The following is a 25,735-nucleotide window of genomic DNA, read 5'->3' as shown; positions in this document are numbered from 1 at the left end:
TGTAGTTGGGTCCATTCTGCGAATACCTTTCAGATTCATAATTTACATTCCATTATGAGACATCATTGAAATCAACGCCAACACGTTCATTCCTTGTATACTTGTCAAAAAGAAAACAGATGTGATCAGAAAAAGAACACTGGTGTTTCAGTTAACCTCCCAATGAACAGGAAATGACATAACCATCCCACGCCCTGAGATAACTATGGTACTCGTCCTAACTGAGTGCTTATGGCAAACATGCCTGCATGACGACAGAGAAGGAGGGAGGGATGTCATCACTGACATATTGAGTAAGGTCCATGACACTGATCATTTTTAACATGATGAGATTCACTGGTGCAAACCCTTGTTCTCGTTTCTTGCTGAGGCGGCCATGCTGAACCTCAGGCATGAGGCAGGCTGATTAAAGAGGTGTCCAGTTTCTCAGTGCTGTGTCCAAAGGCCTGCGAGAGGAAATTAAATCGCTTTTCCCACAGCACCATTAATTGTTTTCGCTAAGTTGTTTATTTGGGAAGGCTTTTCCGGTGAATCTGAAGCTTACACAGGGGCAGAGAAGAGCGACAGAGACTGTTTTCTCTTGAATTATCACGGATTTGTTGGTTACGGAGTCGTGGCATGAACACTGAGGGGAGAGATCAGGGGATAAATAATGATGCCTTCGTTATCATTCCTGCCTTAGAGAAATAAATGAAAATGATAAAATGGATTTTCCGTTGGCGCGGTCAGCCCTTAATGTTAACAATGATTCTATTGCTGGGCTGCATTTTATGTAACAAGGATTACACCAGCTGACCAAATAAAAAATATAATTTACATTGTCACAGTAAACCCCAGACTCCTTTTGCAGGTCTGTGTCTGCTTTCATAAATTTACAGTTTAGACTTTATTTCAGCTGTTGCTGATAGTTTCAATGGCAGCAAAGGTTCTGTTTAAGAATTACAGCTGAAACATTTGAGCTGGACAAAAATGCGTGAGAAACATTGTGTCCAAATGCACAAGTTATCATTTTGACAGCTAAGAAACCTCCACATCTATATCCGATCAGATAAACCTGAAATTTAAAACAACAGGCTTCAGGCCTGAATGAAATGGCTTTTGATAACCACTAAACGTGTTTGGTTTTCAGAGGCCTTAAAATTGATGGTATAACCGAAGGCCAAACAAAACAGGACAGTGAAATAAGCCAAGATATTGAAAACCGCAACAGTTGGAGATGATCGGTCTGCTGTGGTTGCTTTGTGTGCAGTCAGTAAACAGATGAGTGTTAGTCACATGGTGGAAAGCCTTAACAGCCTGTTGCCTATGGAGCTCATGTACAGTATGTTTGTCTTGCTTACATTAAAGAGGGGTTAATGCACCAAGGAGCACTTTGAGACGGAGTCTGATCTGGTGGCTGTCTGACAGTTACATGATGTAGGCCTGTGCTGTGTATGTTACTATGGAAAGTATGCTCCTTAAGTGAGTCCAATCACAGGTCTCAGTGGTTCCTCTTTACAACAAAAACCATGACATTAAAACCATTCAGTATGTTATTACAATAGATCTTAATTTCCTGAAGTCAACATTATGTATTATTTTCTTGCAACTGTTTCTGAGTGCAACACAACCATTTTAAATAGGCCTACAGATTATCAGACAAAATGTAACCAGTGTTGCCAATTTAGCGACTTTGTCGCTATATTTAGTGAGTTTTCGGACCCCTCTAAGCGACTCATTTCAAAAAAGTGACTAGCAACAAATCTAGTGACTTTTTCTGGTGTTACTGCAGACTTTTAGAGACTCTGACGTGAAAGCAGGTATCGTTCTTACACTTCTCGGCGACAGGCGGCCCAGTCCTCGTGCAAGTCCTTCCCAGCTGCAGTCAGAGCAGACGTTCAGCTCTCCGCATCCATACTGCAAATTGTGCATGCGCAAAGCTGGCTGATGTAAATGTAAAATGTTCTTTGTCTAAAATAAATCACTGCGCTAAAATAAGTTAATTTGTAGTTTTACATATTAAGGGTAAACAACATATTTGTATTCACTTTTTGTCTCTCCCACAACATTATTCCTCTGTCCTACAGCATCCATTATAATTAAATGCACATGGCCAGTTCTACAAATTAGTGATTAGAGCCATTTAGTGACTTTCCTTACTGAGGAGTTTGCAACTCAACTCAACTTGTCATAACAATGTTATGACTTGCAAACTTTTTTGTCTTGAAGTAAACATGCAAGCTCAGGCAACTTTTGCCACGCAGAACTAAAAGTCTGTAAAAGCGCTGCACACAACTCAAACGGAACTGTAAATGGTAATGGGTTGACAGCTTTTGATCAAGAACTGGCCAGTCGACAGCTTTGCTGACACAGCCAAACATCAAGCATGTGCAACAACACAAGACATATAACTTAGCAAGACAGCAAATTTACTCAAAATTCAACAGCAACAAGTCCAACTCTGCAGCCAGTCTGCAGCCTTTTATTTAGCAAAGCAGTGGTCAATGACAAAAAAAGCTAGTCTGTGATTCTTGTCTTTTGCTCTGTCACTGTCTCTTTTTCTTTTCTTCGCTATCTCCATTCATTGCATTTCACTCCTTCCCCGCTGGCATGATGTCCATAGAGGTTGCAGAGCCTGGGCCTTAAGTTACGTACATAACGTAATTTAAGCTTCAGAAGTATGATGCGTATGAAGGTGTGGTAAACCTGTTGTTGGTACACTGTAAGATCATGTTGTTTTTGGAGCCATTGGCAAAAGACCTGTTCAATCGTTCATGTATGACGATGTATAGAAGTTATCGTGTCCACATGCCCTAAACTATATACTTCAAGCAATGATCTTTGACTTTTTGTCAGGATTTTCGCTTTGTCATTACATGAAGTTAAAGGGGCTGACTGACCAGCTAATGTGAATATAAATATACAAAAGTGATTTAATTATTTGCCACTGGCATGCTACATCCTGCCAAACCAGATCTATATTCAATAGAATGGGGTAATTCTTTTTAATTCACATTATCATTATAAGAAATATGCCAGACAGATGGCCAGTTCTTTAGATGGATGTTCAAAGCAAAATCGAAAACAAAATACCAAAAAGTTTCGGTATGGCCTTCTCCCATAGAGAAACTGGGATAGGCTCCAGAAATCTGGTGACCCCTTGAAAAAGGGGGATAAAATGTGGTAACATCCCCCGTTACCCTCACGGATAAGCAGAAGAAAATGAGATGAGAAGAGATGAGACCAAAAACAACATTAAAGCACACAGTTTGTAGCATGATATAGTATACATACAAAAACATAACAGATAATGAAAAATTAAAGTACAAGTAACAATGCTAGCTTTACTGCAGTGCACGAGACAACAAGTTGTTGGCTCAAGCTGCAGTCTTAACTGTTTAGCAGCTATTGGGCCTCATGCAAGAAGTGATATACAAACAAACTCTCTTATGTTTGTTTGTATCCTTGATTTTCTCTTATTTTCTTCGCACCCATTCATTTCTGGGATTCGCCACGGTTTTCTATCTACACTCTTCTCTTTGGTGAGAGAAAATTGCAAGACTGGTCGAGAGCACTCTTACCAAGAAAATAAAAAAACATCCTGTTTACACAGTCCACAATTTGTTCGTCCAATGCAAGTAAACATATGTTCTAAATTATAGACACATAAATGAACCCGTATGAGAATCAAATTTGCTTATGTTGATTGTTGATTGTCGGGCCTCAGCTGGACAATAAATTTACGTTGTGACATTGCTGCCATGCTTTGAACTGAGGGTGGACGTTAGGCTAACATTAGTCATGCAGGAGGTATGTCAGAAGGAGACAGAGATGACCTGAGAGTGATAATAAAAACCTGGCTGAGTATTTTTTTAAATGGACATCTCTGGGCACATGTCAGATTTTATTAACTTGCTTGGAAGTACGAGCTGAATGAAGACCCGCACTGAGCATGACTTCTGCCTCACAACTACTATTAATCACGTCACATCACATTATTTTCAGCCAATGCTAACTTCTGCAGCCATAAATAATAACTGCCTGGTCAAGATCTGAGGAGATGCTGTCAACTCTGTTGTCCAATTGTGTGTGCAGCAGAGTCAATAAAGGCCTTATCTTAAAGCTGCTATGTGAAAACACTATTATTGTAAGATATATGTAGCATGTACTACAATAAACGTGTAAGGCACTGCAGATGGATAAATGTTTTGTTTATGTTATGTTTATCTCTTGAAAAGATGTAGCTTTTATTTCGTAGACTGCTGTAGTCTAAGTATTGGAAGGACTGTCTGAATAAAAGGAGAATTGAAATGATGAAAAAGTAGCCATGTGCAGGAATATAGATCACTGAGGATGCCATTCACCGAAATGCATCATTAATAGTTTTGTATTTGAATCGTTGACAGCTAATCGTAATCAAAACATGAGGCCAGTGAAGATTCACACCTCTACCGCTTACGGATTAATGCAATAACCTGGAGCCTCGGGTAAGGCGTAACACGCGCTGGTTTTGGTTCTGGTTTTCCAGAGTTTTGGCCACAGGATCACTTCAGAGAGAGATAGGAGACAGGTCAGGCATTTCACATTCCTCTTTGAACCGTGCGCTTCAGAGAGTAATGTAAGTGATAATATCATTCATGCCCCAGCACATATTGTTCCTGTACACTAATAACCAGAAGGTAGGGATTAAGAAGTCTTTTTCTGCTGTAACTGGATTGCCAAATATCATTGGTGCTCCAGATCCATTCCCATTCCTCAATCAAAAGCTCTATACTGTATTGACGTCCAAATAATATCAGATGCACCCTGCCACTTCTTGAATGCCGTGTTCATTGGCTAGGGGGAGCACACAACTCCTTTGTGCTACAAAATAGCTCCAGGGGGATGAATCTGGCTCCAGGAGCTGGTGGAGAGGGATGTTCGTTTCCTGTACAGTGTCTTTGAGTATTTAGAAAAGTGCTTTTAAATAAAATGTATTATTACTGTTATTATTATTATTATTATTATTATTATTATAGCTGATTGGTAAATTATTTGTAATTCTAAAAAACACTATTCAGTTGAACTTTTATAAAACCCAATTCTATAAAATGTGACATAGGTGACCGAGGTTATGCCCTCACTTCATGGCGGATGGACCCCTTGCAAACCCCCTGACCAGTCAACCACTGGCATGTGCAGAGAGAGAGAGAGAGAGAGAGGGAGAAAATTAAAAGAAATTTAAGACACTGTTGCTGCAGGAGGCTCATTCTGTCGTTCTCTCCACATCAGTGAGCTATAACCACTGTTCTTCCTCTCTAATGCTGTCATTTTTCCCAGACGGTCGACCTTTGCCACGTTACATAACTTTTGCATTTTTCAAGCTAACAAAAGATAAATGCATTGCAATTAAGGTTTTAGCCCTGCATTAACTGTCAGGATAATTGCTGTCTAATCCTGCTTTGAAAATTCACATTTTTAAGCACTGACCGCTTCACATTCTAATCAGAATAGCTGGCTTTTGATCCAGTGAGAATAAAGAAATGAGGCAGAGAGCAGTAAATTCTGAAAATCTGAACAAACACACCATATTTCGGTGAGATTTCACGAATGAATAAGCTTTCTGTACTCTTTGAAACACGTCTGAATCAATAGATGTGTTGCAAGATGTCTGCCTGCTTTGTTATTGTGCAAACATCTGGTCTTAATTACCGAATCATCTACAACAAGAAAATGTCAACACTGGCATTCTGGTAGAACACATGTTGATTAGACGTGGCAGATGTGCTGTTCAGGATTGTCGAGAAGTTAAAAGTGACCTTGAAAAAACATACTTGGAAAAAAAAGAAAGATATGTTGATTGTCTCTCAAATCAGTGTGGAGGCACAGAACACAATGTGCGCTGGGAAAGGCTGAGGCAAAGTCTTCAGGTCAGCCCAGGGGGGAAAAATATGAAAAACAAAAGTTGACATGAAATCCAAACCTGCATGTGCTTAGAGTGGATTTATGTGCAGTTACAGTCTACTGCTGTTCCATCCAAAGTAAGCTCCATTACCTCATGTTGATATAGTGGACTGCTACGTGACATTTCTGAGTGTTCGACAGAACATTTTAGTAAAGTTATAAAGTAGGCAGATTATTTTAATTCCCAATTAAATCACTATCTTTACTTTTATTACCCAAATGTATATACCCTATTTAATCTTTGTCCCATTATTGGATTGTAGTTATTTTAGGATATTTGAAGTTATTTTACCCCCTTTAAAGTGCCTCGCTTTGCCATGTTCAGAGCTGTCTATATACATATATAATGTGCTTTTGTTTGTAAATGGCAGTGGTTCTTGCATTTGTACCAGTATTTGTGCTTTAAATTCAGTGGTGGGTGTCCAACAAATATCCTTTGCTTTACAAGTATAAGTATTGATTCTGCAATACAAAAATACTCTGTTACACGGGTTGCATACCCTGCAAAGGAATTGGTGATGCGAGATGAAGTTATGCTTCACACATGTGTATTTGTTTTTCAGACTTTTTTGTAATCCTTGTTTGTTTGTGAAATGATGGATCATTAAATCCTGTTAGATCTCAAGTTGCACATAAAAGAATAAAAAAAATACTGAATAAAATCTTAATGTTTTTCTTTTGCCGTTAAGTAATCCTGTTGGTGTGATTTAATAAACTTGATTTAACTTTTTTACTGGGATTGGATCCGACTTAATTTAATAGTGTTGGTCCAACATATTTTGTTATAACATTGGTTTAGAACTAAATAACATAGGAGTGTATAACATTGTTATATTTCATTAAGAGTTTAGAGATTACTTCTATCTTCACTCCTGTGAATCAACCTGACTGCAGCAGTGATCAGCAGAGGTGACCTCCATTGTCGAGCGTCTCTGTTCTGTAACATTGACTGCTGACTGGAGCTGGAGGGGAACTCTTACAGACAGGAGAGGGGGGAAAGAAGAGAGAGAGCCAGAGTCTCTAGTGAGTGCTGCGCTGGTGTCCTTACTCACTCTCTGACGTATCGTCTGATTTTTCCCAGGAAATTGTAGCAACGGGCAACCAATTGAAACTCACCCTTACCTTGAGTGGGAAACATGAGATTACACAACTCAACACAATGCATAATAAACTGCAAAATTATATCTTTAATGCTGAAAAAAAGCAATTTAATTATGTGGATATACTTCCCGGACTTAATAAAGTTTATTCAAAGAATAACTTTAGAGCTTACGTAAAAAGCACAACAGACATACAACAATTTTACCTTTATTTGTTTTTATAACCGGCATCAACAGAGTTTTTTCATTTAACATACAACTCATTGTCTATTTATCATGGGCACTAATGGAAAAGTTTAGAGGGTGAATCCCTCTTTACACTGACTGCATTAAACTTTAACAATGCATTGTGAAGTGAAAAATACAACATTTTCCTCCGAAATTGTGCAAAAAAACCCCATTAAAATAAAGTACAAATACCTCAAAATTGTCTGACCAGTATTTGATAAATATACTATTCCACCATTGCTTATGTCGTTATGCTTAAGGCTTCATTCCAAAGGATTTGGAAATACTTGAAATAAAACATGCACAGAAGTGGGATCCCTGATCCTTCTCACAGTCTTGACACTTTCCAGAGCCAAGATTAAATCAAACTTTAACTCCTTACTGAAGGTGAAATGGTTCATCAAAAGTAGAGAGATGACGCAGATATTTAGTATGTGAGGCCTTTTTTTTTTTTTTTTTTTCCCGGGCCTGAGTGTGATCCTGAAAGGACAGAGGATGTGAACTCTGAGGAACTAAGAGTCACTAGATAGCACAGTTTTCCTTTTTCACAAGGGACCCACGCCAGGAGATTTCCCACGCTTCCAGTGTAATAATCTGTTGCTGTTGCTCTCCCTCCTCTCTTACCCATGCATATAACGTTAGTCATGACTTCTCTCCTCCGTTCTATCTGCCCTCCTACCACACTTCTCCTCCTTGATGTCTGCTCTATTAAAGTACCGTGAACACATTGTCTTTGTGCAGTAGGCATTACTGAGGACGCACCATGGGAGGAAGACACAGTCCCCCCGAGCCACACTGAGGTGTGTCTGCGTTGGGGAGATGCACATGTCCAGTCCATGGGGAGGAACTGAGGAATGTGCACATTAGGTCATCTACTCCAGATCTGCTCTCGTCCTAACGACCACCGAGGGGAGTTGCGCCTCATCCTTGAGGAAGCATGAGGAACAATGTGTGTTCTCGGCACCTATTTTAAACTCAAGGTCACTAGTTCAGTACAGCCATATGTGATGAAGACGGTTATAGCTCTGATGGATTCAGTCTTAATTGTGATGAACATTCAGTATGTCTTCTCCTGGGTACATTGACTCTGTCAACGTTCAGGCATTTTACGACATGGCGCACACGGCTGAGTGCAATATCATTTATCGAGGACAGGAATTTATTAACATTTCATCATAGTCAAGTCTGATTAAGAGTTTTGTGTTATGTTATATCTTTATACAGAAGTAGCTGTTTGCACCGTATAAGGCGTAATATAAATTGAAATATTACCCATCTATGATGTCATGACTCCAACCAAACCTTCACCTCCGCATCATCCCCTCATGACCTCAGCCATTCAGGTTTCATGTTAGTCTTCTGGGCAGACGTCAGACGGGACTTTAAGTTCAGCCTTTCACTGCCCCCTAGTGCTGAGCAAGAAACCTACAATCAGGCATTCTATAGGCTAAACTTGAAAAAATCTGCTTTTGGCAAAAATGTGTTAAGTTTAATAAAAAAAAGTGTTTGCTAAGTTTCTGAATAATGAGACTCAGAACTCAAAGTTGCTGTATATTTGAAACATGGGGCTATATGGAGGAGGATATACATGGGGAGAAATGAACGGCAAAAAATATTAGGGCTCATTCTTATAAACAACTTTACTAACTGATATAATTTATATGGGCATCATTTTCTTTTTCCTTCATGTAATTAACTTTTTTTTTTTATTTCCAGTGTATTGTCTAGTTAGAGTACCGGGAGTAAACTAGTGATGGGAACGGCAGTTCTTTTCACTGTACTGAATCTCTAGAATCCGTTCATTAAAATGATTCGTTCAAAAGATTCGTTCACCGAATCGTTCAGTGCTCTCCAACTCCCTGAACTGATAAGCAGCCAAACGATCCGTCATTCAGTTCATTAATCAGCCCTGAGGTTTACTTTCACTTACTGAGAGACGGTGCGTTCACAGACTATAGTACACAATCATTTGCTGGAGACGCAGCGCTGCTTTGAGTGATATACATGCACTAAAATTATTACACAGTGAAAGTGTCCTCTGTGCACAGTAAAATCAATTAACATGATGCTACACAGATGCTAGCAACACAGCGCTAGTTTTAGCAGTAGGTTACTGGACGTGAATCAACTCCTCTGCCCTGAGTGAGTGACTGACACACAGCGCCACTTTCAGCACAGTACGTGAACGAGATTCGCGTACTGGCGTCGCTCCCTCGTTCGCGAACGACCTCGCGAACGAGCTGCGGAGAACGTGAATTACGTTACCTGCTGAGAATCACGTTCACGTTAGTGACTGTGCAGTAAAATCACTTAACTCCTCTGCCCTGAGTGAGTGACACAGCGCCACTTTCAGCACAGTACGTGAACGGGAATCACCTCATCAGCGACAGTTCTCTGTATGCAGTAGGTTCACGAATCATGAACGAATCAGCACAAACGTGAATCGCGTCCTCACAGTTCTGTGTGTGAGTCGCGGCAGTTCCACTCCCCGCCGGCATGCTCACTGCTGAGCTCAACTGAACTGAGAAAGGAATGAATCAGTTCAGGAAGTGATTTTGTTCACTTCGTTCACTGAAAAGATTCGTTCTTTTGAACGACACGTTCGCGAACGACACAACACTAGAGTAAACCAACTTTAATATTTCTGCCCTGATGAGGACCCTGTGAGGTTAAAATTTGCCTGAATTTAACTGCTGTACTCGAAGAAATAAAGGCTGAGGAACGTTGGCATTGAGGGACATGAGTTGGAAGCAACCACACATGGGTCTTATCATAATTTAGTTTTTATTGCTTTTGGAAAAGCTGTTTGAAAAAGGCCAGTGTGTAGGATTAAATGGTATTTAGTGATAAGGCTACACCCTGTTGTCTCGCCCTTCCCTACGAGAGCCAATGAAAATGCAAAAAATGCAAAAGGCCCTCTCTAGAGTCAGTGTTTGGTCTGTCCATCTTGGGCTTCTGTAAAAACCGGATCCTTCTCCTTCTGTAGATATAAAGGGCTCATTCTAATGAAATCATAAAAATTCTTAGTTACAGGTGATTATACACATATACATAAAATGAAAACATGATTATGAATAACATAATCAATTTCTGCCCCTAAATTATTAATCAAGTCCTTCACACTGGACTATTGATGTCAGAATCAATACTACATTAATTTACCATTTCAGTGTTCGATTGCCAAATTGTCACACAATGACATTCGACTGAATCAAAATGCCCAGCGTCCAAATATGGTTATTACAAATGAAACCACTAGATGTCAGTATTACATTATGATTATACCCTGGTCCAAGTGCAGCACATCTGTAATGTGATGGACAATGGACAGCACATATGGGATGCTGTGTAATACATGAACAAAACGGAAAGTGATACTTTTCCTTTTTTGACTCAAACTCAACTAGACACAATACAAAGACAGAATATTTTACGTTTTCAATCATCAGCCTTGTAGATATGTGTAAATATACCATTATCCTGAATTTGATGCTAGGAACACATTTCAAACAAGCTGCTGCAGGGACAACAACAGACTGTGAAAGATGTGCAATAATCCAGAAACACACTGACAAGCCATTTTTCGGTAAGCACAGTTTGATTGCAAATGCGTTTTACACAGCATCCTAACTTCTTAAATGAAATGATGCCCACGATGCTCTTCTAACATGGTAACTGTTACTGTTCAGTGACATCCTGCATCTTAAAATGTCGGTTTTATGTAACTAAAAAACAAAACAAAAAGCAAAATGGTGTTGATCCTAGTGGCTGTAAGTTCAAGTTTTGAACAGAGCTATTAAAAACCTTTCTTCCATGACTAATGTTGCAAAAAATAGTTAAGACGAATCTGTTAATTGTGCCCTGGTTGTATAACATTTGTCATCTGGAGCATCCTGCCCTGTGGACTAGAGGTCAGCTGAGTTTTAAGCACATCCAGTGCTATTTATGGGTATACATGTAGCTATAAATGGTACAATCGTTTTACTGTGCTTCGGACTTATTTTGGCAGCAACAGCACAAACTGTGAGAACTTTACACAGTGTCAGCCTTGTTGGAGAGCATCAATTTACCACTTATGCCAGAAATGTTGAAACACTTCAAACTGGTTGTGTATGGGCTTCCGACAAGTGACCTCATCTGATCAAGTGAGTAACAATTGTAATCTCTGAGAAGCAAATGCAGACTGTAGTTCATATCTTAGACAATGGTAGTTTCTTTTTAACTCTGTGGTCAGAGGACCATAACAAAGATGGTGAGTTTTTTACCAAACCCCCTGCACTCTGCCAGTGAAGCTCTGCCCTAGTCAAGGAAGAGGTTGTCATATAAATGAATGAATCATAATCTTGTTTGCTGCCATCTAGCAGTAGTTCTGCACTTCACATCACAAAATGGTGCAATATTACATTACATTACATTCTAGCTGTCAGTGCAAATCATTTCCACGATGGAACATATAGCATTGAGTTATTTGTATTAAAGAAGCTACAAAGAGCTTTCATTTTGTTGAATATGGCAGCCTCTGTGGACTAAAACAGTATGAGCACCAACGCCTTGTGTCTAAAGATCGTGTTAGGGAGTGCAACAGTGGTTTGTATCCTGACTGAAACATAATCCCAGATTGGCCCAACGAATAGAAGTTACATTGGAAAGACGTAGTATGGGCTGTCTCGCAAACATCTTCCCAATTGGCAAATGCTCCCTATATATCTTCCTAACGTAACTCATGCCAACATCTGCTATTGGTGCTATAATACTGTTCACTAACTCGGGTCACTCATTATCCATATCTTTTTTCATTTGCTGTTGTTGTTTGGTCATGTTTAGGCAACAAACAAAACAGAGAATAATTATAACTAATAATATCATTTCCCCCATATCCCCCAAACTTTTGTTTGAAACCAAAATGTTTTCCTCTAAAAAAAAAAAAAAAAAAAAAAAAACTAACATAATCCTCTTGAAAGCGCCCTGCAACAATATGTCGAGTTACACAGTATTACAGATGGTCATTGCTATGCTTAGATCTAGATAAAAATATCAGGGGTTACTATGGAGAAGGAGGCAGCAGAATGAGAAGTTCATATGTATCAGGCCTGTGGACCAGCTGTTGTCCACCTGACACCGGCTCCACTCTATGCTGATGACATCTGAATACACAAAGTAGAAGTTTAGCCACATTTTGTTCTGCTGGTGAAATGCACTATAGCAAAGCAATCGCGATGGAATTAGTTAATTTACTTGGAACCAATTAGATAACAAGCATTATCATCAAAACAATGTCAATATTACCTAACTGGGGGGCTCAGAGGATTCTGTATTATCCCTCTGTTATGTCTTTTCTACAAGCTTGGTTTGTAGCCTGGTAGCAGCTTTGCTGTCATTTATTACCTGAAGTTGATGGCTTGTGCAAACAGTTGCTCAGGTCGTTATAAGTTTTATTGCTCTTCCTATTACGTTGATGCGGTCACATCATCTCTCTGTGCTTCCTGTTTGCTCCACAGCTCCCTCTCATTCACACAATATGGGACAAAGGCTCAGAGCAGACGGATGCTGTCATTAGCTGAGTTCTTTACGACAGACAGCAGAGCATGTTTCCATGGTGAATAACAGCTCTGCACAACATTGGCAGCAGAATGCCTCATAATCGAGAGCAAATACACCATGTCATTGTCATTTTTATATCAGGTGATGTGAATGATTAAACATGCAGAATCTGGCTATTTTCACAACTACGTGCAGACTCCACCTGAGCATGTTTACATTTGATGTTTTGTCCCTGTCACTGGTGTAAATGAGACACTCCAAATACACATGACTTGAGCTAAAAGTGTCATACTAACTGTGAAATGTGAAGTGCTACACTGTCGTACATACACATGTGGTTCTGCTCATCTTATATCCCAGACATCAAAATCAGTTTCAAATCATGACTTTGTTCAATAAGGACAACACATTTCATTCATTTTTCATACTTTATTTCTCAAATAATTTAGTTTATTTCCTGGTACGTAAAAAAACACAACAGTGATATAAATAATATAATATTATATTGCACATTTTTCATCTTTGTTTCGTAAAAATGCAAGTATATTACAGGCAAATAAATACAAATAAATACAGAAATCATGAAATTCCATACATGCCTGGTCATAAACAGTGTAAGACTTTGACAGATGAAACATCACAACCACAAAAGTTTGCCTCATGGCAAAAAAAAGTGCTTCTCCTTCTCTGCCTGCCTTCTCGTTTGATTGTCACTCAATGTGTTAAACTCTCAACTGACTTTGCTGCCCAAACAACAGTCCACTTAAGGCATCAACAATTCAACTTCTTTCCTTTCGTCTTCAATCTATCCTCATCTTGGAATAGATGGTGTCTACAGAACACACCCGTTCACAGCTGCTCTCGTGACGATCTGCGTCTGCAGCCGCGTCCATCTTCAAGATGCAGCACCTAATGCCATGCCTATCTTGCCTTCTCAACCCTTAAGGCGAACACTAACAATTCTCCATCAGCTCGCCGGGAGATTTCACGCCTTCTTTCCCTGCTTTGTGGCCTTGGCGCTCGGTTTAGCTTGGCACACTAGATCCCTGTAGGACGGAGAGCGGAGGAAGCGGGGGTAGCAGTCTTTAGCCATGAGCATGTAGATCCTGTGCTGGGCCATGTCGAAGCAAGAAGGGGAGAGCTCCTGCATGTTGGCTTTGGTGATGTCACGAGTTTCATGGTCAATGTTAATCTGAAAAAAAGGAAAAAGACACAGAGCGAGATTAGTCTTTTTTGTCCATTGTGTGGATCTTAGCGATTAGAAATCACAAATGATAAAATGTATGTATAATCTCTGAGTATAGCAGGAAAGTGAGGTTTTTGGGCAACATTAAACACAACATTAACATTAACATTAAAAAAAGGTGCGTCTTTACCTCCCGGGGAGCGTCACTGCCGATGAATTCATCATAGATCTTCTGGGCTTTGGCAGATAGTTTGGCAGGGGACTTGGTATTTCTGTAATCCTCACATGCAAAGTAGAACGCAATGTTCTCCTCGCTGAACTCAGATACCAGGAAGGCTGTGAAGGCACACAGTCCATCTGAGAAGAGAGGGGAAATTTGATTAGTTACGGTGCATAATGACCCCGCAAGGGCTGCATGTGTCTACAAGTGTGTGTGTGTATCAAGCTTTTCCCGGCACGTGCAAATTTTGGTGCGTGTATATCAGAAAATGCAAAAATCTGGATATTTAGGCTACTTACATTTGCTTGAGAGGAGTTTCTCAAAGGACTGTTTCCACCTGAGGCATTCTTCCAGGGTTGGCCTAAAAATAGATGACGCAAGGTTAGATTCAACGCATAATTACAAGTAAGCACACAGTGATGATAAATGTGAAATGAGCTGGTAATATTAGATACTACAGAATGTGTGATGCTTACTTATTTTGCCCTATTTTGCAGCCGGGTAGATTCCAGTTGGGTTTTTGCAACATGCTTCCCAGCCTTGCTTTCAGCTCCTTTGCCCTGTGAAGAAAAGAAAACAGGTTAGAATCATTTTTTCACAACCAGCTGATTGTGTACCGACGAGCCATTGCAGTGCACTCAAATTCAGCACAGCGTGAATCCACACTCAAGTCTAAATTTAGCTCAACCTAAATCTGACAGTCGCTTTTAGCTTCAAACAGATGCACAGAGCGGAGAAATCCAAACATGTTTGCATGAGGCTTCATGTACCTTTCCAAGCAGCAGGTAGGCAGCGATGCTAGTCCTTTACACATAGCAGCAGGTTGGAGATGGTAGGGGTGGTGTCTCGGTCAGGTGGCCGTTAAATATCCGTTTAGTAGAGCTCAGGGAAGAGCGAGGTTGTCTGAGTGTCTGAACAACGCTTGAGCAGAGGCTTTATAGCCCTACCTCCCCTGCCTCTGATGTGTCATCATCCTTTTCAGCCAATCCCAGAGAAGTACTAAGAAAGCAAGAGAGAGAGAGAGAGAGAGAGAGAGAGGGAGGGAGGGAGATGATGAAGTCGGGACACGGGGGACAATATGCAAGGACAAGGCTGGGAAATTACTGTCAAATGATAAAAGCTGCCGGTATTCTATGCTATGTTTCTCTTGCATGTCCCTGAAAATGGCACTGTGGATCTTTTAGTGTTTTTATTCCGGCCATCTGTCAAAAGTGTGTGGATGTGAGAATACTATATATATTTTCTGTTGTGCATACGGTGTGCTCACAGCCTGGAAACCGGCTTTTAGATATCAAATTGAGAAAGCTTTAGAACAGTTAGTCACTTAATTTTTTTCTGATGTCATTTAATTGTCATACTTATTCATTAGCCTTATCATGATAGCTTTTACTGTCAAACTTGTGTATTATCGTCAGCTACCATGTGACAAAACAGAGCTTTCAGCGAGTGATTTCCACCTGTGTCAATAAAAAGGTGTCATTCAGTCACTGACAACCCAACGAGCCGATCTACTCACAACATCCTGGTTTGTCAAAATCGCTTCTCAGCATCTCCTTTCTCCCTGCCTCTTGCTCTTGCTCTGCATAAAGAAGACATAATTGTATAGGCAGCTTGATATAGGACCACCCTGGTGGCAAACACAATCACACTCAGCCTCTTTATGGGCCTGATAAAAGTGTTAAATCCAGGGAATACCGGGAAGGAAACGTAGCATCCACTCGGTGTACATCCAGCGTGCTTACAGTAATATAATTATAAAACCAACTACTCAACACAATAAAGCCGAAGAGGGACCGGTACCCATATGGTGAGCTGCAGGTTGCTTATCGAGGATTTGTTCGTCATATAACTCAGATTAAATTGACATTAGATAATCCAGGGAAGAATGGAGACTCTAACATATATTATTTGCACCACTTCACAGTGGCCTCTAGCTGGCATGTTACCTGATTAAAGCAGAGATGCAAAACAAATAATTCATAACAATATATGCATTATACAACATCCGTTTCTGTGAATTTGGAGTTCTTGCTTTTGTATCTGTGAAGCAGCGAGACCAAGGGCCAGCGGGGCTCACACAGGAACCAGAGCAGGAAAGGAGCTCCAACACCATTTCCCAAATGACAGTGGAAACATTGTATGGCACCGGTTGTGTAAGTCTGTAGCCATGGATGTTTCCAGGAATTGAGAACCAGAGGGGCGTGTGACAGATGGGTGAGTGGAAGTAAAAGCTTCACACCCCTCTGATAAAATAGAAACAACATTTGGTGTCAAGTGTCCCCGGGTTTTATTGAGAAAAACCATCACATTTCATAAGTGATTTCTTAAGAGGCAGCCAAAGATTTATTTTCATGACAAACTGAACTAATGAGTCATAGACTGATATTCAGTAAAAGATGTCGGTCAATGTTTTCCTCTTGACAGACAGAGAGAGTCCAACGTCAAGAAAATGTCTTGGTATTTACGGTAACAAGAAATAATTACTTCTTTGAAGGCAGTTACAGAGGATTAGAGTGCATGCTTACTGAATGTCTTAAGCTTGAACCGGCAACTTGATCCAAGATATAAATGACAGTAACGCTTTCCTTGAAATATTCTGAAATTCTATTGAATAAATGACATTATTTATACAGTTTATCTGTGCATCTCAAAACCTTGTTATTGACTACATTGACAGTTGTGCATGTATAGTAGTTAAGACAAATCTAAAAGAGCTGGCATATAACTAACAAAGTGTGGAACTTACACATAATGTAATTTGAAAGTTTTTGTAAATATTCTACAATAACCAGATGTATGGTGCACCAAAGCTCTGACTGGCGCATTAGACAACTGGTTTAATTATTCGGAAACCGCAAACAATATAATGGCATAAGTCACTGTATACAATCATGAGGGTCTGTTGGAAGGAGGAATAACATCCTCAGCTTTGGAGAAATATCTAGAATATAATTATTAGAATCCAATCATTGTTTGTTTTTGGACTTTTCATGGAATTTGTTGACAGTAAAAAAAAAAAAAATGAATTAAATTGGCAGATTTAGTTTAGTTAAATTATACAATTTGGGATTATGTACCAGAAAATTAGGGCTTTTTTCAAGCATTCAAAGAAATCCAAGCATTTTACTGACGTGATATTTTGTGCAACAGTGGAGGTAGACTGGATCCTTTATCCTCTCATCTATCTTTGTTACTTAATTCATACCTAACCTTAAAACAAGAAGTTTAGTTTCCAAGGCTTACCAGGAACTTCACCAAATGTATCCATTTTCGCCGAGGCAGCTGGTATAAACAAGTACAATTTAGCCCTAAAACAGTTTAGGCCAGAAGAAGGACATCCTGGGGCTTAAAAAGAAGCAGTGCAAAGGGCAATGCCTGTGATACACAAGCATTTAACAAGAGCTCGCAGTGTACCAAGACAACACATCACTGATTAGGTTGAGTCAGCTAATGCAGAGTGGATGGCTCCGGCTGGGAGGAAACAAAACTACATAGGGATTACCTAACATGTCCAGATTCATTGTGGTGGGATTTAATTGCAACATTTATTGCCAGCAAAGAACAAAGATCTGTCTGCGAAGCCTGGGGGAACCCGGCCACCCACTCACCTACTCATATGCTCACACTGTGATGTCAGCACACTCCTGCACTTCTGTCTGCGCGAACGAGAAAGGACAACCGGAAACGAGAGAATAAAAGAGCTAAGGTGTGCAATGTCGTTGAGCGAAGGGCTTCTCTAGAAACCAGGGATTCGCTGACCTTGATGCTGGCTGATGCAACACACACATGAATCGACAATAACGAACTGGACAAAATACCTCACATCAGTGTTTGCTCCTACAGTAGGTCTATTATTCTGATGCTACTAACGCTAAAAAACACTCAAAATTAAGTTGAAGTGTATATCTTTTGATTTGGCCTTTGTTATGACACATAAATATTTACATACCTGTTGTCTGCTTGCCATCTATAGTATTTTACATTCAACGCTGTTTATTTTTTTCCATGAAAAATAAAAACAAGAAAGTTGAGAAAATAAGGTTGAGATAAGGCTGACGCATGTTAGTTCTCAGAAAAAGGAATTGAGATCTAACAGAGAGTTTCTTTGTTCAGTGATAGTCTAGTATTGTCTATCATTGCCTTTGGACAATCATAATTTCCTTTACACTGATGTACTCTACCATATTCCCACAACATTTCATGGTCTGATTTAGGTCAATCTAGAGCTATAGGTCGAATGGTATTTGCTAACAGACTCACTGTTCTTGATGAACACAGATGCTCTCAGTATTGATGCTGTGTGAAGGCATTTCTTGGAACACCCGGAAGCATCTTTGCCACTCTTTCAGTCCTAGAAAGAGATCTAATTTTGGAGAGGCGTGATTTAGGACAGTTCTTTTGGGAAATGTGAACAGTTATGAATTGTGGTCAGGCCTGCTAATTCATATAAACTTCTTGAACGCTGTGCATGTTGGATCCAGGAAATCTCATATACTTTTGACCAGGAAATGATTACTGTGAACAACAGACACAATGTATCTAAAATGAGAACAGTTAAAAACCTTTGTTTCAACAACATTTCAGTAACTGTACTGAAGTTGTTAAGATAGGGTTATGCTTTATTTTTTTCTTAGCTTGATTTAAAAGGAAGTAAACTCAACCATCAATTGGAAAAGAGTTGCTTTACAATTGCTTGGATTTTCGTCTATTATTTGAACTAGCAATTACAAATTGCTTTTAAAGGCACACTATGTAATTTCTACTGTCAAAACAAAACAGGAGATGGCTACAGAGTATTGTGTGGTGAGGGCCGGGCGGAGTGGGAGGTCAGAGACGTTGTCCAGCTGCTCAGAGCCAGCTAACTCTGGAGGAGAGAGTTGGGTGGAGAGCCATAAACGACCAGTCACCTGGATTCTGCTCTCATTTTTCTGTTCTGGATTAAAAATCTTCCCACCATTAAATAGCTACCATTGCTCCTTCATGTTGTTACTGCTCTTAGTGATGATGCTCCCCTTCTCACTGTGTGCGTCAGCTGTTTCAAGTCATTGGTTACCTGATGGCTTTTGGTCGAATAAAACTAGGGTTGTGCTCCATTGCAAGGTTTCCTGAAATACAAGTAGCTGAGGGGAAGGTCTGCACCTATTAATCATTTCACTGTCAAACAAATGTTTATTCACAAAGAGCTACTCAATAGACAAGGGGTCTCATGTTTAGTTCTTTAACCCGGTCATGCTCTGAGAAGGCATTTTTCTCCCTCAAAACCAACACTCCAGATCAAAAGATAAACTGGTCTTATATCCTTGAAGCAAGTCCTGAAGGTGGGCTTTGTATCCAAAGATGGGACTATCTTTCTTGTAAAACTAACTAAGATTTATTTAGGAACTCATATATTTGTGTCAAAAGCATGTGACATAGAGGGAGTCAAAGTGCTCAACACTAGAATTGACGTCTGCAGACGTTTTGAGGCGATTGCAGCAAATTAATTAATTGTTGTCGTACTACTTTTTTAGAAAACCACAGTTATTTACTTATTATTTAAAAAATGGCCTTTATGGGAGAAGACTACAGTAACACAAACCCCAATTTATCTTGAATGTGTCAACTCCAAACAATATATCACACACCAAAGTAATGCATCACCAGGCAATCCTGATAAACCAGAAATGACATTTACCTGTATGAATGAGTGTGAAATGAAAGGTCGCCTCTCACTCCAGGCTGCTCTATAGCCTCAGGACAGAATGGAAGCTGAGGCCATCTCAGGACTCTCGCATCTTATGGCCCTACTTTACCTCAACCCACAATTCTATTCTTATTATTTGCATTCGGAATAAGCCCCACCACCTCATGCTACCTGAAATTGGAGGTTCTCTTTCATCTCAGGCTGTCCATCTCAAGCCCGGTGAAGCCCTTAAAGTTTCATTTGGGCTCAGCTGGGATGAAGAGAAACCTCATCCTCAGCCCAGCGTGTTCCTTTCACAGTTTGACTCTATCTGGGTTCTGCTGCGGGGATTAGAAAACAGGACTGGGATCATCCTCTCTTCAGGGTATGCTGTTATGCCACCCTCCCTGAAGTATTGTCACCTGAGAGAAAATGACAAATCAGATGATGTCCCTGGTACCTTACTTTCACCCCAGAGTCTGTAACAGAGCAGCCTGAAAACAAAAAAGACCACCAACAGGAATAATAGTAAGTTATTAAGATGGTATATTACACCCTGATGGCAATCTGTTATTGGTTGTTCTGCCATCTGAGGTTGAGAGCTTTCTATTTGGATAGAAAGTAGGCCAAGTAGCCGAGGAGAGTCCTCTTGTTTGTATCCAGTGGTTACCATAGCTGTATTCCATTCAGAATGAGAATCAAACCCCATTAGTACCATACCTGTTAGAGGACATTTACTTTGTGTAATCCGTCCATCTTCTTAAAGGGACACACTCACTAACCATCACCAAACAGAAGGAAATGTATATAGAGAATAAGAAGCATGCTTACTAAGCTAACAATGCTAGCTTACATCACAGCTCAGCCAAGGAGGACGCCATTTATATTTACATCTTGCTCTGTCACCAGATCAGGCCTTTTATTCATGAGGTTTCGCCTACGCCGTCTCCTGCATGTTGATATAGTCTAGTTTGGTTAAAGTAGAATAATCCACAGGCTTTGTTGTGAACAGTTATATGTAGGAACTATGTTGAGTTACTGGGCATGATGACCGGAATGACACATTGCTGACGAGTTTTTCAGAAGTATTTTTAAGTCACAAACTGGTTGCCATTTTGTCAGTGACATTACAGAGACGGGAGGCATCTCTTAATCCCTAAAGAACAGTGAATGTTTGCTACCCATTTGAGCTAAAAGTGGCTGATGCAATTGATGATATCAATCTGTCTCTTGGCCCTCATGCTTAGCATGAATTTAAAAACATTAGAATGTGTTCAAATGGTAACAGCAATACAAGAGGGGGAAAAAAAAGGAATTTAAATATAGCCTGGAACCCTCTTTTGACTGTTAGCTGTTTTGTATATTCCAAACACTTGGTCAGTTGTGTTCCCAAAATGGCTGACAGCACAATTGTCACCAGCTCAGCAAGTTGTTTAAGTTTTTTCACCAGCAGCTAAGAGTGCTAGCTACAAACTTTGCACTTTCACTTATTTTGGCAAAATATTTGCAGTAGAAGTATTGAGCATGCCCTGTGCAGCAAGTGGATTACAATGTTTTGAGAAATTTCTTGCCCTTGATACATTTTTCCCAGTGAAATTGGGGCAGGTTTAGAAGCCATTAGCCTACATTACACAAGCATGTGGGACGCACCATTCGAGCCTCGGTGGTGACTGTGTTTACACTCAGGTGCCGGTCAAGTAAATGGGCTACTCATTGTTCAAATTATTACAACATTTTATTTCTGAGGGTGGACAAAATATCTCTTTTACTGCAACAAAATTTACGAGAGCTACAAACTACAGCCCCCCAAAAATTACAGTAAAGTTAAATTAACTTCTTTCTAAAGAATTCCACAAACAAAAGGTTAGATATATTGCAGAACTGATGTGTTTGACTCCATTTTTTATTTTTTATTTTTTTTTGGTTTTCCCCTTTTAAACTTGCAAATCTCAGTCAACTTTTCCTTTGTAGATAAATCAGGACATTGAGTCGGAATTGGAGTCAAAATTAGGTTTTCTGTGGAACATTTAGTTACAAACAGTATGAACATCTTGCTCCTTCTGTTTCTATTGATGATGACTAAACGGCTATAAAACTATTGTGCTCTGGAGGACAATTCAGTCCTCCACATGCTTCAACCAGGAGGCACCTTTGTTTCCGCATGAAGCATTAACCAGCTGTTAAATTTGTTCTGCTTTGTGATGCCGATCGCAAATCTCTCCACAATACAGGACGTACACATTAGGCCTGAGAACAAACAGAGCGAGCAGCTGTTCCGATGACACACTCAAACTTAACTTAACAAGTTGTCTTATAGGTGAACTTCCAGTGCACCACCAGGTTACTGATCCATGTGTGCACCCTCACTTTGCAGTCAATAAAACTGAATGGAGACAAATGTGGCCAAGACCTCTCTGCAGGTGACGTTACGCCAGGGGAAGTGATGAAAACACAGCAGTGGTAAATCATTTTCCAGTAACAGCCACGTGCTTAAGGATTGATTGTGTTTGCCGTCTATATGTGTGGGAGAAGAGAAGAAACAAGAAGCAAAAAACAAAACAACAACATCCCATCTCAGGTCAATGCCACAGGAAGTGTCAGTAATGTTTCCCAGCACTACGTCTGCGTGTTTGTTTGGATTTTTTTCTGAAGGTCTTTCAGAGCGGTGACTCAGTGGAGAGCAGAGGGGGACAGCGGAAACACCATTTAAATGAACCGGTAAATGGAAACATTCAAACAGAAAAACGAATTGCTGGGAAATTCTTGCTAATGGACCTTCACAAGATAATACATGGTTCAACCTAAAAAAAAATAATTAATTGATTCAGCTTGCTTCGGTTCTGTTTTTTTCTTTTCTTTGTGTAGTGTTTAGTTTGTTTTCGAGTAATATTAGTTAAGTAATATGAAGAGAATAACGCCAGGTATATTTCCATTTACTAACAGAAAAAACATTAATGAAGGTTTTTACTATACTGGTGTCTTTATGATGTGTATATATATGAGTTCAATATCGTCATTCATCACATCAGTATATCAGTCTAGAATTACATGGTTATCAAATGTTACACTCAAAGTTCAATTACCTGCCTTGAACATTACAAAGATAATGTCCTTGTTAAATTGATACCCCAAATCTCTAGAGATTCGAGGTATGGTTTGATTATGGTTCATATTTCTTAAACCAAAATTACAGATTGCTTTCTTTTGCTTTAATCTCAGAATTCTGACTTTTTTCTCAGAATTCTGACTGTAAAGTCAAAACAAAAAAAAAAATTGTGGCCCTAATCCTCTTCCGTAGATTTCCAACACAGTCAAGCACATACTTGTACTATGTTACCAGATAGATAAACTTTAGTCCCATGGAAGATGTTTTAAAAAAACACAAATAGAGCTGATGTATGTTGTTGTCTAACCTGGAAGTTGGCATCCCCCTGGTCCCCTCAACAGACAGCATATGGGCATTTTTATATGGGATTTTGGATCATTGCAGAAAATACATTCTGTGACGAACACTTAGCAAACACCATTTCTATGATTTTTTAAGCATAAATACAGTGCTAGGCCATAATATAATACACACACACACCTTTCCAACTTGAAGATTAGGCCATTTGTCAAGGAGTTACAAAAGTTTGCAACTAAAGTCTACCTGGAAAGACGGACTAGCGAGTAGATGAGTTTCTATCTTCAGTGTAATGTTCGTGACAACCTCTAGAGTCTCATTAAGCCACTTAAACAACCACCTTTACAGACACGTAAGATTCACAAATCATTTTTAGGTCTTAGGACTCATTCTAAACGTTTTGGCGACACATTTTGGTAGATAATTATGAAGGAATCATTCTGTTTCTGAAAGGATTAAACAAACATGATAACACTGAATTAGTGAGCTTTGGACAGGATCAGGCTAGCTTTGTTTCAGTCTTCATATAAGCAGAGTGTGCCATTAACTGCCTCATGTTATGCTCAGCTGGGAAAGAAATGAGCTCATTTTAGAATGCCAATCCTTTAAAATGAAGAAATGGGTCATGCAGTTTTATAAGCATGCTCTTTTAGTGAGCAGAGAAGACAGAATCCTTGTTTGCCTGAACTGTCCCATATACTTGCACTGTGACAGTAAACAGATTGCAGGGCTCAGTTCTATGAAACATGTCTTTGTAATTTATCTTTATAATGATACTGTAGTTTTGGAACTTTGATCTTTCTCAGAATTATTTCTTTTATGATTAAAAAATACAGAGATAGAATGAGGCACAGTTTTATCTGGGGTGACAAATATTCAGTGAAATTAGAACGGCATCCTCCCACATAGAACTTTCTATTCACAGTTTGAACAAGAGGTGCAGGGATTTGTGCTTGGACAGTTATCTTTTCCCAACCCTCTCAACATTTGTGAAGTGTTCCTGTTGGGTCTCTGTGGGAGTGCGTCTGGCAGTGTGTAGGAAGGAGCCTCAGGTTGCTCATCTGTCTGATCCGCCTCTCGGGAGGAGAAGAGCAGCCTGCCGCAGGCCCAGCCAGATGCTCACTGTGGCTGTTAAACAATAACCACTGGAGTGTGCTCCCCCATCAGCAACACTGTGATCCGTAACTTCTCCCAGGGGGCCATTTATACAGAGGTCAGCCGAGCCTACAATATGCAAACTGTCCAGAGATTCAAAAGCGCTAATCTGTGAAATAATTTATCAGTGCTTTTCATTGCCGGTGTTCATTGCTATGAGGTTTCTGCACTACTTTTGCATTTTTGTCGGAGATTGCACTCCATTCCTTCACTGTTAATTATGTAAGATGTGTATAGTCACAAGTAACAACTACTTTAATTCTTAAAAGTTGAGAAATCTGTTGGCTTGAAGTAGCAAAAGTAAACTGTGAATGGAAGTAGTGCAGTTGGCAACATTGGTGCATTGAGCAGTACTTCCTCTGGCAGTGTAGCACAAAGTCAACAAGAAATCACTTGGCTGGGCATTGTACAATACAGTACCAGGTGGTATGCTGATTTTATAACAAGAGTCAGTCTAGCAGATCTGTTTTATATAACAGTGAGCTAAATGCTAACAATAGCATGCTAACACGCTCCTATCCTGCAATAAAATGTAAGTGGGAAGCCAACAGTTCTGAGTTGGTATTTCAAATCTGATCAGATCTGAATGCATCCCAGAGCACCTGAATGTGTCGTGAAAACATGGATGGTCACAACCAACTGATACTTGTATGACAAATCCCTGAACTTTACAAGTAACTACAACAGCTGATTAAACAGATTAGCACACTTGCATTTAGATTAGGGCTGGGACTTTATCGCGTTAATTGCGATTAATTAATTACAGAAAAAAATAACACGGCAAAAAAAAATAACGCATTGAATCGCAGTTTATTTTTGCACTCCAAACAGCGCGGAACGTTGCTCATTGCACGAGTTCCAGGCAAACCCGTAATACTGATGCACAGGACACAACATGAGAAATAGAAACCAATGAGAAGTCGTTCCTTGGTTTGGTGGGCAGTTTAGTTTTAAGTTTTTAGTTTTAAAAAAAACACTGGAAACCTGGATAAAAGCACAGTTGTGTGCAAATTGTGCAAGAGAGAATTTGCCTATCACCAGATCACTTCCAGCCTCCGCTACCACCTCAATGCCAAACATGTTGCAGCTAGCACAGACAACGCTCCTAGTTCGAGCAGAGTGGCCAATCCACACTCGACAAGATGACAGGGTTCACGACATACAAATGAACAAACGCACGGGCGAAGTGGATTGCAGTGGACTGTCAGCCACTCTCGTAACAATCATGATATTCTTTATTCATATTGCACTTTATGTTAAAGCTCAGTGATGAAAATAAACACAATTTTGTTGTTTAACCTAATTTATGTGTCCATTC

General features: G+C 39.8%; 1 protein-coding gene across 1 annotated transcript; it reads right to left on the bottom strand.

Moving 5' to 3' along the window:
- Positions 1 to 13,200: 13,200 nt before the first annotated feature.
- Positions 13,201 to 15,130, bottom strand: rgs16 (regulator of G protein signaling 16). The gene is made up of 5 exons (XM_030432345.1): positions 14,968 to 15,130; positions 14,674 to 14,757; positions 14,497 to 14,558; positions 14,168 to 14,334; positions 13,201 to 13,983 (listed from the first exon to the last, which is right to left on the bottom strand). The coding sequence occupies exons 1-5, from the start codon at positions 15,009 to 15,011 to the stop codon at positions 13,777 to 13,779; spliced, it is 564 nt and encodes a 187-aa protein (XP_030288205.1). The 5' UTR covers positions 15,012 to 15,130; the 3' UTR covers positions 13,201 to 13,776.
- Positions 15,131 to 25,735: the final 10,605 nt, after the last annotated feature.

Source organism: Sparus aurata, chromosome 11, assembly GCF_900880675.1.
Source record: "Sparus aurata chromosome 11, fSpaAur1.1, whole genome shotgun sequence".
Classification (NCBI taxonomy): domain Eukaryota; kingdom Metazoa; phylum Chordata; class Actinopteri; order Spariformes; family Sparidae; genus Sparus; species Sparus aurata.
This window is presented reverse-complemented; position numbering and strand designations above follow the sequence as displayed.

Coding starts and splice junctions, on each gene's coding strand:
- rgs16 (XM_030432345.1), bottom strand. CDS start 15,011: ATGTGTAAAGGACTAGCATCGCTGCCTACCTGCTGCTTGGAAAG. Junction 14,335..14,496: donor GAAACTCCTCTCAAGCAAAT/GTAAGTAGCCTA, acceptor CTCTCTTCTCAG/ATGGACTGTGTGCCTTCACA. Junction 13,984..14,167: donor GCAGTGACGCTCCCCGGGAG/GTAAAGACGCAC, acceptor CCTTTTTTTCAG/ATTAACATTGACCATGAAAC.